General features: G+C 40.9%; 1 protein-coding gene across 21 annotated transcripts in view; it reads left to right on the top strand.

The window, feature by feature from the left end:
- The window catches only part of STRADA (STE20 related adaptor alpha), a 32,763-nt gene that overhangs the window by 3,354 nt on the left and 15,496 nt on the right, over nucleotides 1-13,913 (top strand). For 4 of the 21 annotated variants that reach the window (XM_010816345.4, XM_059878004.1, XM_059878023.1 and 1 more), the window contains exons 1-3: nucleotides 1,842-1,898; nucleotides 10,096-10,175; nucleotides 12,578-12,635. In XM_010816345.4, coding sequence (XP_010814647.2) covers nucleotides 10,140-10,175; nucleotides 12,578-12,635 — 94 coding nt within the window. In that variant the 5' untranslated portion in view covers nucleotides 1,842-1,898; nucleotides 10,096-10,139. Of the gene's footprint in view, nucleotides 1-1,357; nucleotides 1,453-1,841; nucleotides 2,342-10,095; nucleotides 10,176-12,577; nucleotides 12,636-13,913 lie in introns of those variants that run through there. The other 17 variants (XM_059878011.1, XM_059878006.1, XM_059878005.1 and 14 more) reach the window with 17 other exon arrangements.

The raw sequence follows: 13,913 nt of genomic DNA, 5'->3' as shown, positions 1-13,913 counted from the left end.
GGCTCCAGAAATCTTGAAGAGTTCTAGCCCTTATTATACATAAGTGAGAAGCATTACGGAGCTTGTGCACCCCAGAACTCATAAGTCAAAAGCAAAGCAAGAAGACACTGAGTTTGTAAACTTTAAAAATTGGCCTTTCATTACACCAGTTTTCTAAGTTATCTGGATTTAGGAGGCCTTTCTGCAAGGAAATTTGCTCCTTTAAACAGTCTAGGCCGACGATTCTCAAACTAGTGGGCAGTCATGAAGATGGTGAGATCTTTTAGCCCCCTTGACCAACTGACATCCAGCTAGAAAATGTAGCTACAGGGCTGGGTATCAGATGGGAAGTACTTCTGTATTTAAATTCCCTATCCTGGTGGCTGCATTATATTTGGCATCTTTTCAGGCACTGACTCCTCCAGTACTCTTATTTCCAAAGTCTACATGGCAAAACGATCTTTTCCGAAGAACATCACAAGGATTTTACTTCACTTTTTGCTACTTTATCTTGCTTTGTCAATTTACCAAGTTCGCTGCTGGGTAAGCATCTTATTTGATAATGAGAGAATAGTGAGAATACTGCTTGGGAATGCTAAAGTAATAGATAAGATCAGACTGATGTGTGTAAAATTCAGGAAGATCCAGAGATGCACTGCAAAGAGTTCACATTGACTTTAGGCATCAAATTTCCATCATTCCCTGTTTGAATGTAGCTGAACTCACCCATCTTGGAAGTTAAACCAATATAAATCTGTCAAGGATCTTAGCCAGGAAGGGCCAGTGTTCATTATTGGATGGTGTAGATCCAATTTTGGATCCAGCCCACTCCCACCCCCGCCTCCGTGAGAGGAGCAAGTCACTGAAAAAAACGCGGGCTCACGGAAGTCTTGCTCCATCACTCATTGCTTCATCCTTTCTCAAGCCCTGCATCCCTTGGCTGAGGCTAGCCTCCCCGGAAAGGCAAACTTAACAGGTTTCTGCAAACGGCACATGTCTCAAAGTCGTGGGTACGGAAGGATTCAGGACAAAAGATCCAGAGAGGGACAAAAAAAGTTGAGCAGTTTTCCTCCCTTTATAGAAGGCGGCACAGAGAAAGGGTGGGTTTCCCCTTTGTAGCTTGTCAGTCTGGTGCCCGAGAGGCCAAAGTGAGGGGCGTTTAAGACATCTTCAAAGAAAGTGCGAGACTGATTTTTCCTAAAGTCCTACCACAGGAAAGGAAAAAGGACCCGCCAAAAAGTAGCCAAGTCAGCAGCCAGCGTTGGTTTGCCTTCCTCTAGTCCCCTTGACTCTTCATTATTGAAATCATCCCACTTCCTTCCTGCTTCCGGGACCGAGGCTCACAGAGCCCTTTTCAGACCCCGAAGAAGACCACATCAAGGACAAGCTAGGTCTCTGGCTTCCACACGCGGGGGACACAGGTTTCATCTGTTGGAGACCGAATGCCCTCAGGTTTGCGCTGCGCGTAATCAGGTGACTCAGAACTGGAGAACCGCTTTGTGCGATAGCTGCTAAGAAAAACCCCGCCGCACTCGAGGAGATGCAGGAACCACGCTGCTTCTCCACTAGCCTCGCCCTGGTTCAGGGGGCTGGGGCGGGGCGGGGCTTCCCCAATGGCCACGCCCGAGCCTAGAGGGCCGGGGCAGGGCGGGGCTTCCCCAAGGGCCGCGCCCGAGCCTAGGGGCCCGGGGCGGGGCGGGGCTTCCTCTCCCGCGCTGGGTGGGGCGGAGCTTCCCCACTTGCCGCGCCCGGGCCGAGGCGGGACGGAGCTCTCCTCTACCAGCCCTCCCCGCGTCCCTCTACTGCGCATGGCACGCTGCGTACCTCCCTCCCAGCAACCGGCCTGGCGGCAGCGCGGCCTTAAACCAAGGAGGCGGAGCTCAGACTGGGCCGGGACTGCTTGCTAACTCCAGGACCAGGTACCGGGCTGGCGGGGGCCGCCTGGTGCGCTCCGGGGATCAGTTCCTCCTCGCCCTGACGCCGATTCCTTCTCCTCAGGGGCGGGCCTTCATCATAGCGGCCACCCTTCGCCTCCCTCGTCCTCCGCGGGCCCCCTTTACACACGAATCCTTCTCGATTCCCACAATGAGGGGCTGTAGCCCGAGAAGAGAATAGGCTTGGGCCTGGCCCGGAGACACCGCAGCGGAGTTGCCGGGCGGAAGAGGCGAGCGCCTGCTTTCTCTCTCCTCTTCCCCCCCTGATTTCCAGGTGGGAAACCTGGGGCCCAGGTGACAGTTTGTCCTGATGTAGCGAAGAGGAGGCATATCCTCTCCCCGCACCCCATTTGCGCCTCCCTCATCCGCATCTCTTCCCAGGCGGGACAGGCAGCAGTAGGTCAAGCCCTCCTAAGAGAAGAGCTCAGGTATTCCTGAATCAGCCTAAACAGAGCTTCTGATTGTCTTGTTTTCCAAAATGCTTAAGTGCCCACAGCACCTTGGGGTGGAGATGCGGGATGGGGGTAGGGAAGTGAGCGCGAGGAAGGGGAGTGGTTAAGTAAAATTGTCCAAGTTTTCAGGAAATGGGGAACCAACTTTTCTGCCCAGCCTTCTGCTAAGGTATCCTACTATATTCGAACTTAACTTCATCCCAAAGAGGAAAAGACGTGCCAATTGATCCTTTTCTTACTGTAACATTTGTTGGGGTAGAACCGAATTCCAGTATGTTTTTGTGGCATTAAGACAGTTTTTCATTGACTGATCTATGCTTTTCTTTAGAGATCCCCAACATTGTTTCTTGTCCCTGAAAGTTGAAGAAACCAAATCTTTTCTGATTATCTGCCTCAAGCCTATTCAGCCATAAGATAAAGTGTTGAATTGGTTAAATCTGTTGCCCTTTAACTAGATTTCTTAGAGGTGTTGTGACCCAAATGCAGTGTTTATAGTTGTAATCCCAGACATGGAAGAAGTTTAGAAAACCAGTGACAAAAATAGGGGAAAAAGAAAAATTGATAAGGTAAATAAATTTTCCTTTCTATACCATGTAGCATCTGGTCAGTGTTGTCAAATCAGATGATGCCTTTTCAGTCATTACATCTTTACACTCAGTCTTGAGGCTTCTCCCTAAGCTTCTCTGTTATCACTTACAGCTTCTCGAGCACAGGCTTTGGAATAGACCTGATCAGTCCTCTATTACTTGCCTGTGTAACTTTGGTTATTGGTTGTTGTTGTTGTTTTTATTTTAATTTTTTGGCCATGTCATACAGCATGTGTGATCTTAGTTCCCCACCAGGGATTGAACCTGCTCCTCCTGCAGTGAAAGCAGGGAGTCTTAACCCTTGGACTGTGAAGGAAGTCCCATGTCTGTGTAATTTGGGCATTTAACCTGAGTCCTAATTTCCTGATCTGTAAAACTAGGATCAATAATAACTTATTGTAAGCTGATCTCCATGAAGCATTTAACACAGATGCTGGCACATGCTAAGTTCACCATAAGTGTCTGCTGCTTTGATTATTTTCACTATTAATTTAACAGACACAAGAGTGTCCATGTTAAGTGTTGGTCACAGTAGCCCCTGGGAATGCAACAGTAAACAAGATGCATTCCCTGCCTTTACAGACTCTAGTGTAGGCCGTTGAGAGAGTGGTCTGTATAAGGATTGAATACAGAGGCCAAGCATCTAACCCGGGTTGGGTGGGGCAGTCTTGTAGGACTTCCTGTAGTAAAAGGACAGACAAAAGATGAATAGATTGGGAAAGCGTAAGTGGTCCACGAGGGGAAGCAGGATCTTTAAAGTTTTTCCTTTGGGTTCCATTTCCTACCTGCCTTTGAAGTTGTGCTCAGTCGTACCCAACTGTTTGTGACCCCCATGGACTGTAGCCCACCAGGCTCCTCTGTCCATGGAATTTTCCAGGCAAGAATACTGGAGCAGGTTGCCGTTTCCTGCTGCAGGGGATCTTCCCAACCCAGGAATCAAATCCTTGTCTCTTTCGTGTCCTGCATTGGCAGGCGGATTCTTTACTATTGCGCCACCTGGGAAGTCCATTGCCTTTGATGCTCCATGTCCTACATATGAATTTATCCCAAGGCTTACTTCCCAGCTTTCTGTTTTTCTCTCAGCATTTTCTTCTAAAGTGAATTTCTGTCACTTGTACAGCTTCAGAGCCATCTCTAACCCCTCTTTTAAGCATCAGCCTTACTTTTCTAACTAAACGGTATTTCCACTTGGGATATATAACTTTTCTTAACTGCAGCATAACTTAAAAACTCAAACTCATCTTTCCACCAAAATAACTTCCATCTCTGACTTTTCCTATTTTGTCTTTGACACACTATTCTTCGCAGTTACTCAGGCACACACACAAAAAAAAGTCATCAGAGTTGTTCACAGGTAAAACAGGTTCCCTGATAAGGTAGTGAGTTTTCAAGCAGAGACTTGATAATCTTATATCCAGGTGTTTATAAAGCTGTTCTTCCAAAGAGTGGAGGATAGACTCAATGACTTGTGGTGTCCTTACTAACTTATTTTTCTTTCTCCTTATCCATCTGTTTTTTTCATTGGAGGATGATTGCTTTACAGTGTTGTGTTGGTTTCTGCCTTACAACAACATGAATTAGTCATAACTATATATATGTATCCCCTCCCTCTAGAGCCTCCTTCCCACCCATCCACATCTGTTTCTCAATATTCCTTCTGCCACAGGCTCATATCACCACAGATGTGGCCCAGAATAATTGTATTCCCTCTTTTTCTTTTTTTCATTATACTGGATTCTAACTAACATTCCTTTCTCTGGGTTGTTTTTACCTCCCTCCTCTCACATCTCTTAGCAGATTATACAACCCCTTACAACCTTCAGTTCAGTCGCTCAGTTGTGTCCAACTCTTTGCAACCCCATGGACTGCAGCACGCCAGCTTCCCTGTCCATCACCACCAACTCCCGAAGCTTGCTCAGATTCATGTCCATCGAGTTGGTGATGCCATCCAACCATCTCATCCTCTGTCGTCCCCTTCTCCTCCCAGCTGAAACACCAGGGAAGCCCCTCACAACCCTAGCCCACCTGAAAAAAAGAATAGAAATGTGGCCGATTTTTTTCTAGATTCTTCAAAAGCATATCTGAGTATTTATTTTAGTCATTTTACTTTGAAAATCAGCTTTGTTCAGATATAATTTACCTGTAACAAAATACACCTATATCAAGTGTACAGTTTGTTGAGTTTTGACAAGTACACTTACATAACCACCATGCAATAAAGATACAGAACTTTCCCATCACCCTGAAAAGTTCTTGTGTGTCTCTTTGAAGTTGGTCCCTTATCTCACTACTGGGTCCAGGCAACCAAGACTTGCTTTCTGTCGTACTTTTGCTTTTTCTAGGATTTTATGTGAATGGAAACATTATGAAGATTTGTGTCTGACTTTTTTCCCTTAACCTGAAATTGTTGCCTATATCAGCAGTTTGTCCCTTTTTATTGCTGAGTAGTATTACATTGGTGTCTGTTCAGTTCACTTCAGTCACTCAGTTGCGTATGATTCTTTGCAACTCCATGGACTGCAGCATGCCAGGCCTCCCTGTCAATCACCAACTCCCAGAGTTTACCCAACTCATGTCCATTGAGGTGGTGATGCCATCCAACCATCTTATCCTCTGTCATCCCCTTCTCTTCCCACTTTCAATCTTTCCCAGCATCAGGGTCTTTTCAAATGAGTCAGCTCTTCCCATCAGGTGGCCAAAGTATTGGAATTTCAGCTTCAACATCAGTCCTCCCAATGAACACTCAGGACTGATCTCCTTTAGGATGAACTGGTTGGATCTCCTTGCAGTCCAAGGGACTCTCAAGAGTCTTCTCCAACACCACAGTTCAAAAGCATCAATTCTTTGGTGCTCAGCTTTCCTTATAGTCCAGTTCTCACGTCCGTACATGACTACTGGAAAAACCATAGCCTTGACTAGACGGACCTTTGTTGGCAAAGTAATGTCTCTGCTTTTTAATATGCTCTCTAGGTTGGTCATAATTTTCCTTCCAAGGAGTAAGTGTCTTTTCATGTCATGACTGCAGTCACCATCTGCAGTAATTTTGGAGCCCCCCAAAATAAAGTCTGACACTGTTTCCCCATCTATTTCCCATGAAGTAATGGGACTGGATGCCATGATCTTAGTTTTCTGAATGTAGAGCTTTAAGCCAACTTTTTCACTCTCCTCTTTAACTTTCATCTGGAGGCTCTTCAGTTCTTCTTCACTTTCTGCCATAAGGGTGGTGTCATCTGCATATCTGAGGTTATTGATATTTCTCCCGGCAATCTTGATTCCAGCTGTGCTTCATCCAGTCCAGCATTTCTCATGATGTACTCTGCACAGAAGTTAAATAAGCAGGCTGACAATAGACAGCCTTGACGTACTCCTTTTCCTATGTGGAACCAGTCTGTTGTTCCACGTCCAGTTCTAACTGTTGCTTCCTGACCTGTACCACATTTTTATTTATTTATTTTTTAAATTTTACTTTATTTTTAAACTTTACATAATTGTATTAGTTTTGCTGTACCACATTTTTAAAATCTATTTACTAGTTGGTAGATGCCTGAATTGTTTTTAACTTGGGGCTATTTTGAATAATGCTTTTATGAACATTCATATACAAGTTAATGAGAAGATATGTTTTCATTTCCCTTGAGTAGATGACCTAGAGCAGAATTATTGAGTCATGAGAAGCTATTAAACTATTTTCCAGAGGGGCCGTAGTTGTTTGCATTCCCACCAGCAGTGTATGAGAGTTCCAGCTGGATGTCCTTGTCAGCACTTAGTATTGTCAGTCTTTGTTTAGCCATTTTGATGGGTGTTTAATGGTATCTCTTGGTGGCTTTGTGTGTGTCATCATTTCCTTGATGACAAGTAATGTTGAACATCATTTCATGTGCTTAGTGGCTGCTCCTTTATCTTATCTTCAGATCTGTTGTTGCCATTGTTTAAACTGGGTTATCTTATTATTGAGTATAGAAATTCTTTATATATTCTGTATATAAAGTCCTTTGTAGATACACACACACACACACACACGCATGCACAGAGTATGTTTTCTCCCAATCTTTTCAGTTTCTTAGTGGTGTCTTTCTAAGGCAGACATTTTAAATTTTGATAAAGATTAATTTGTCATATTTTTCTTTTATGTTTCATGCTCTTGATGTTCTGTTTTTGAATCTCTACTTATCCCAAGATCATGAAGATTTTCTCCTCTCTTTTCTTTAGTAGTTCTAACTTTTTCTTTAGTTCTATGATCCATTTCAAGTTAATTTTTGTGTGCAGTATAAGGTCAGCATTGAGGTTCATTTTTTTCTAAATAAATATCAAGTTGTATGCAGACTGTTTTTCCCCATAAAATTACTTTGGTCATTCTCTTGAAAAGTAATTGACCATATATGTATGGGTCTATTTCTAGGTTGTCTGTTCTGTTTCATTGACCCATGTATCTATCCTTAGACCAAAGTACACCATCTTGATTATTTTAGCAATAAAGTAAGTCTGGAGTTCAGGTAATAAAAGTCTTCTGACTTTCTTTTTCAAAATTATTTTGGCTATTTTAGCCAAATATTTCCGTGTAAATTGTAGCCTGAGCTTATCAGTTTCTTTTGAAAGTCTGCTGGGATTTTGATAAGCATTGCACTGAATCTGTAAGTCAATTTGGAGAGAAATGACATCTTAATAATATTGAGTCTTCCCATTTATGAACATGGCATATCTTTTTATCTAGATAAAAAGGTCTTACAGGTCTTACTCATAGTTTATTAAAATTATTCCTAATCATTTTATGTTTCCATTGGTTTATTGATGGTATTTTTAAAATTTCATTTTCTGATTTGTTGTTGCTATATATAGAAATACAACTGGGTTTTATAATTGATCTTTATAAATTAATTTTCTTAAGTATAATGATTTTTTTTGTAGAAAACTTAGGTTTCTACATAGGGCTTCCCTGACAGCTCAGTTAGTAAAGAATCCGCCTGCAATGCATGAGACCCCGGTTCAGTTCCTGGGTTAGGAAGATCTGCTGGAGAACGGATAGGCCACCCACCCCAGTATTCTTGGGCTTCCCCTGTGGCTCAGGTGGTAAGGAATCCGCCTGCAATGCAGGAGACCTGGCTTGGGAAGATCTCCTGGAGAATGGAAAGGCTACCCACTCCAATATTCTGGCCTGGAGAATTCCATGAGCTGTACAGTCAGTGGGGTCGCAAAGAGTTGGACATGACTGAGAGGCTTCCGCTAGATTTCTATGTATACAGTCTTGTTATTTATGAATAAAGAATTTTACGTCTTTTTTTCCCATCTGTATGCCTTTTATTTCTTCTTGCCTTTTTGCATTGGCCAAGACCACTAGTACATTGATGAAGTGATAACGTTTTTGCTTTATTTCTGTCCTTAGAGGAAACTCATTCATTCTTCTTACTATTAATAGATGTTAGCTATAAATTTTTATGTGTATCTTTTACCAAGTTGACTTGGTAAATCCCATTTCTATCCTATTCCTTTTTGACTATTCCTAGTTGACTAAGAGTTTTTTGTTTTTTTTTTTTTAAACTTGTGGCTTAGTGTTGAATTTTGTTAGATGGTTTTTCTCCCTCTATTGAAATGATTGTATTTTTACTTGTTTACTCAGTTAATAAGATAAAATTACATCATTTAAAAAAATTCCTTAAAATTGGTTGTTCTTTATTTGCAAGCAGCTTCAAAAACAGTTTTGTGTATGTTGATTCATTTTTTAATGTTAAACTGATCTTTTATTCCTGAACTAAACCCTCCTTGGTCATGATGTATTATCTTTTAGCCATTCTAGATATAAATTCTTAACTATAAATAGCAAACATAGAACAAAATCAGGATGATATGAAAAAACATACATTTGAGAAGTGGCAAAAGGTCTTGGGAATGGGTAACAAAAATATAAAACTTAGCAAAAAGGTTGGAAAATAAAGTTTGAAGAAGTTTCCTGGAAAGTAGAAAGTTGTAAAGTAGGAGTGAAATATAACTTTAGTGGATAATCCTAGAAGTACACCTTTAACTATTAGAATTTCTGTTGCTATTTCTTGCTACAAAACTAATATTCCCCAGAATTGGAAGACCCACATTTCCACATTACAAAGTCTGAATACTTTGTAGCTAGTCTGGATTATACCCAGAGGATGGAGGGCCTCAGGAAGGCAGTCTCCAAGGAAAAATTGCAATGAATGAGTTTGAGTGTATGGAAAAATACATTGATAAGACTAATAGCAGAAATGTTGAGGTATTTGGGAAAAGTTAATAACTACATGGAAAAACAAGCAAGTGAAAAAATGAGGCAGTTATTAACTCTGCTGGGGGTGGGGTGGGAGAAAGTGTGTGTAAGACAAAAGACATAGTCATCTCTAACTGTTTGCCTCTGCTAAGAACCAAGTCCTCAGGCTTCCTAGGTGGCACTAGGGGTAAAGAAGCTGCCTGCCAACGCAGGAGACATAAGAGACTCCTTATGAGTTCGATCCCTGGGTCACAAAGATCCCCTGGAGGAGAGCGTGGCAACCCACTCCAGTATACTTGCCTGGAGAATCCCATGGGCAGAGGAGCCTGGCCAGCTACAGTCCGTGGGGTCACAAAGAGTTGGACACGACTGAAGCAACTTAGCATGCAAGAACCATGTTGGTGTACTCAGTAATGTAAATTTGGACCATGGTTTTAACCAAAAATTATGTCAGAACTATGTTGGGAGAATGAAGGCAGGAAAGTAGGGTGCAGTTGATGTAGGAGAGCCTAGTTTTCTCCTACCGTGGTGGGAAGTTAGTAGATAAATGTCTAAAATGGGTAAGTCATCACATGTAAACAACATGTAAAAACGATGATTAAAAAGAAGGATAAACAACCAGAAGAATTAAAGGTAATTGCTTCTACAAAGGGGTCAAGATAAATTAAACATTTTTTTTAAAACCTATAACAAACTTCACTTTCCTTACAGAGAAGCAGTATTTCGGAATGTATTTGGCCATAGTACATCCAGGTTTATTGTCACTGAAAGTTTCTCTAAAATGTCTTTATAGTCCAGCAATTTATAGGTTTAGTTCAGTGCTTTTAATGGTAGACTCAGTAAGTTTTTGTTAATCAACAAATATTTCTACAAAAGCGGACTTGACTAACAACTTGTGTCTATTTTCCTTTTAGGTTTAAATTTTTGAAATTGAAGTAGGTCTACACGTTAGGAACTCATGTCTTTTCTTGTAAGTAAACCAGAGCGAATTAGGGTGAGTGTTTCTCTTCTGCCTTTACTATTTTTTATTTTCTGAAAAGCAGTGTGTTTTAGCAAATATTGTAGACATTTTTTTTTTCCAATGTGATGCTCAGAATCATATAGAAGGGAGAGATATAGAAAGTCAAGCAGGTATTGCAGCCTCCACTGCACAGAACAGAACTTGCAGGCACACGCTGACCAGAGACACAGAATATCATACTGCCCACCAGCTTGTCTGATAAGAAACAAGGTGGCTTATTTTATGAGTATCAGTCACACATTAAATGAGTTGCTGGCCCTTTTCATTGTAGATATGCACCCACTAATGATCTGCCTGTTTTCTGCGCGTTTTCAGTGAGTTTGTGGGTTTTAAAAATCAGCATCAAATTGTAATCATTGGAACACTTTTTTGAGCCCAGGCCATCAGCAGTAAAAGCACAGAGTCCTAACCACTGGACTGCCAGGGAACTGCCATCATAGGTTTTGACTGAAGACTCTGAAAAATTTTGTTACACCTGAGAACTTCACTAGCTAAAATGACCTCAGGAACAAATACTGGGTTTAACTTCCATGATTTCGTAAAAGACTGTCTTATTTATTATCAAATATTCAAATCCAGTAGTAATCATTTTAAAACTCTTTAACAGTATATATGTAATATGAGACATTGTGAATAGACCACCACCTTTTGTGGTTTGTGTAATCTCAGCTCCTTGACCAGGGATTGCACCTGGGCCATAGCAGTAAAAGCCTGGAATCCTAACCACTAGGCCACCAGGGAATTACCTGACTATACCACTTTCTTTAAATATTAAGGTGTAAATTATATTTTGTGGTACAATGCATATGAATATTTTATATGAACTTTTTTTTTAGAGTGTTGCTTTTTTACTTGGAAAAAATTGATACAGAGAAGGATAGAGAATGATGGTATTGTTTCAATTCATAGTCCTTATTATGCAGCTTTTTTTTTGCAACTTATTTCTGAATGTTCCTTATCCTTTTCTTCTGTTCATGTGGATAAGAATAATTTATATTGGAAAGAATAAACTTTGCTATTAAGAGGGAAAAAAATACAGAATACTTTGCTATTAAGAGGGAAAAAAAATCCAGAATCCTGAACTCTGCCCAGTGGAAAGAATACCCTCAAGCCAATGGGCTTCCCGGGTGGCACTAGTGGTAAAGGTTTTCACCTGCCAGTGCAGGAGATGTGGGTTCGATTCCTGGGTGGGGAACATCCCCTGGAGAAGGAACTGGCAACCCATTCCAGTATTCTTGCCTGGAGAACTCCATGGATGGAGGACCCTGCCGGACTACACTACAGTCCATGGGGTTGCAAAGTCAGATGCAGCTGGGCACACGCACAGGCAGCCACTAACTTCCTATTGTAAACTCTGAATGTTGATTCAAAGTGATACCTTCCCTTAAGTGAAATGCAGCCTTGTTCCCGTTGTTTTTATGTATGAGCTGCTTTTCTCTCTCAACGTGATTCAGGTGAAACCAGACCTCTGATTAGTATGATGGAAACCCATACTTGTTTGAAATAGGCCAGTTATATAAACCATAGATCAGTCATGCTAGTTCAGTCCTTGTAAACTTGGTAGAAAATTTAAACGTTGATGATGTCTTTAGAACCCCTACTGGATGAAAGAATATATAGCTGGCTGATTCCTTTTACAAACTACTAGGGGCTTGTGATGGAGAAGGCAGTGGCACCCCACTCCAGTACTCTTGCCTGGAAAATCCCATGGATGGAGGAGGCTGGTAGGCTGCAGTCCATGGGGTCTCGAAGAGTCGGACACGACTGAGCGACTTCATTTCACTTTTCACTTTCATGCATTGGAGAAGGAAATGGCAACCCACTTGTGTTCTTGCCTGGAGAATCCCAGGGACGGGGGAGCCAAGGGGCTGCCATCTATGGGGTCGCACAGAGTTGGACATGACTGAAGCGACTTAGCAGCAGCAGCAGCAGCAGGGGCTTGTGAAAACCTGTTTCATCCGTTTTCTGTGCTGTGAATTCATATTTTTTTCAAATTGGCAATAATGACCCAAAGCATGTAGAGTAGACAGCCATGGACTGACTAAGATGCAACCCAAAGGCAGTTTTATATACAGGAAGGACAAAAACAGTTCTCATTATTAGGGCCAGTACTACTTGTCATCTGTCAGATTTAAGAAATGCTCACCAAATTAGACAAAGAAGAATAGAGCAAGGAATTAATCTATTGTTTTTGGTCTATTTAAATCCCAGTTTCTTTTCAAAACTTTTCCTTAGTAATGTAGCTTAACTATACTACATGATTCAGTTTTCATAGTTGTATTTTTGTCTTTCTAATTTTTTTTGGCTAATTTTTTGTGGCTAATTTTTTGTGGCTTGGAAGAAGTACTAATTCTCTCTGGGGTTTTCCTCTTTAGCGGTGGGTCTCGGAAAAGTTCATTGTTGAGGGCTTAAGAGATTTGGAACTATTTGGAGGTAAGTACAGTATGGCTTTTAGCCATCAGTTCAGGATAAATATCTCTACCCTTTTCTTAATTAAAATCAATTTATAGATATTAGCAATTCCAAGGGAAAGTTGTTATATTTATTTGGTTACAGCTGTTATATTTATTTGGCTCTTTTTTGAATCCATGGTTTCCCCCAAATTTGAGGGCTAATCTGGCAGTTAGTTGTCCTTGGCCTGTCTTGATTGTTAAAAAGCCAGTATTTACTTAAAAGCACACATGTTTCTTCTAAGTATTTGTCAAGTTGAAATACTTAAAGGGAAAAAAATAAGTGTTTAAAAGCCTCTAGCCTTGAAGATTTAAAAAATAAAATTATGATCAGGACAGAGGTAGCAGTGATATAAAAGTTATGGTTTTACTGATGAATCTAATTGACTCATCTTTTCATGAGACTTAAGAGACTAAAGAAAAAAATCTGTCAGCACAAAGGCACTAACTTCCTATTGTAAATTCTAAATGCTGATTCAAAGTAAAGTAGATTTGCAGTTTGGAGGTTTAATAGACCCAACCCCTTCCCTTTGGCTATTTTCAAATTGAGCTGTTTTGGGAACTGTGATCTTAACTGAAGGCAAGGAAAATTCCTTTTCTATAAAAATAGTAGTAATAAAGCCCCATTCTTTGTGTCTAAACACCACAGATACTCACTGTAGCTCCTATAGCTAAAGAAATGGCTTATCAGATTGAGTATATTGGTTAGCTGATCCAAAATACCCTGAAAGACTTGAGTAATTGAAAACTCAAACACGTTAGTTACCAGGTGGTACCTATTAATTTATTTTCCCTAATGCCACTCAGAAAACTTCTGGAGTTGAATTATTCATGAACTTTGTCGAAGGGCTGTGTAAAAGACAAATGAGAGTTTAGAAAAACGATGAGTTATTTTTGTTTTGATTATAAAGAATAAAAATAATTACACAATACAGGCAAGGCTTATGGAACAGAAATACTATATCTGCTCCCATACTCATTGTCTTCCCATCACTAATGGTAACACGATGGTTTAAAAGTAAACACTGGCATTGATGAAAATTGAGTTGGAAGTCCAGTTTACATTAGTTTAAAATATTCCGGTTATGTGAATTAGATGATTTGAGTGTCTTGAGTGTAGGATTTCTGGGTGTCTTGATAATTGCCTAGTCTCTGATCTGAGGAGGATGAAGAAATTGTTCTGTATATCGTTTACAGCTTAATGAAGTGTATATTGAGGTTGATACAGCTTGGGCTTTGCCTTCTATGAAGACTGGGTTTC

Source organism: Bos taurus, chromosome 19 (assembly GCF_002263795.3).
Source record: "Bos taurus isolate L1 Dominette 01449 registration number 42190680 breed Hereford chromosome 19, ARS-UCD2.0, whole genome shotgun sequence".
Taxonomy (NCBI): domain Eukaryota; kingdom Metazoa; phylum Chordata; class Mammalia; order Artiodactyla; family Bovidae; genus Bos; species Bos taurus.
This window is presented reverse-complemented; position numbering and strand designations above follow the sequence as displayed.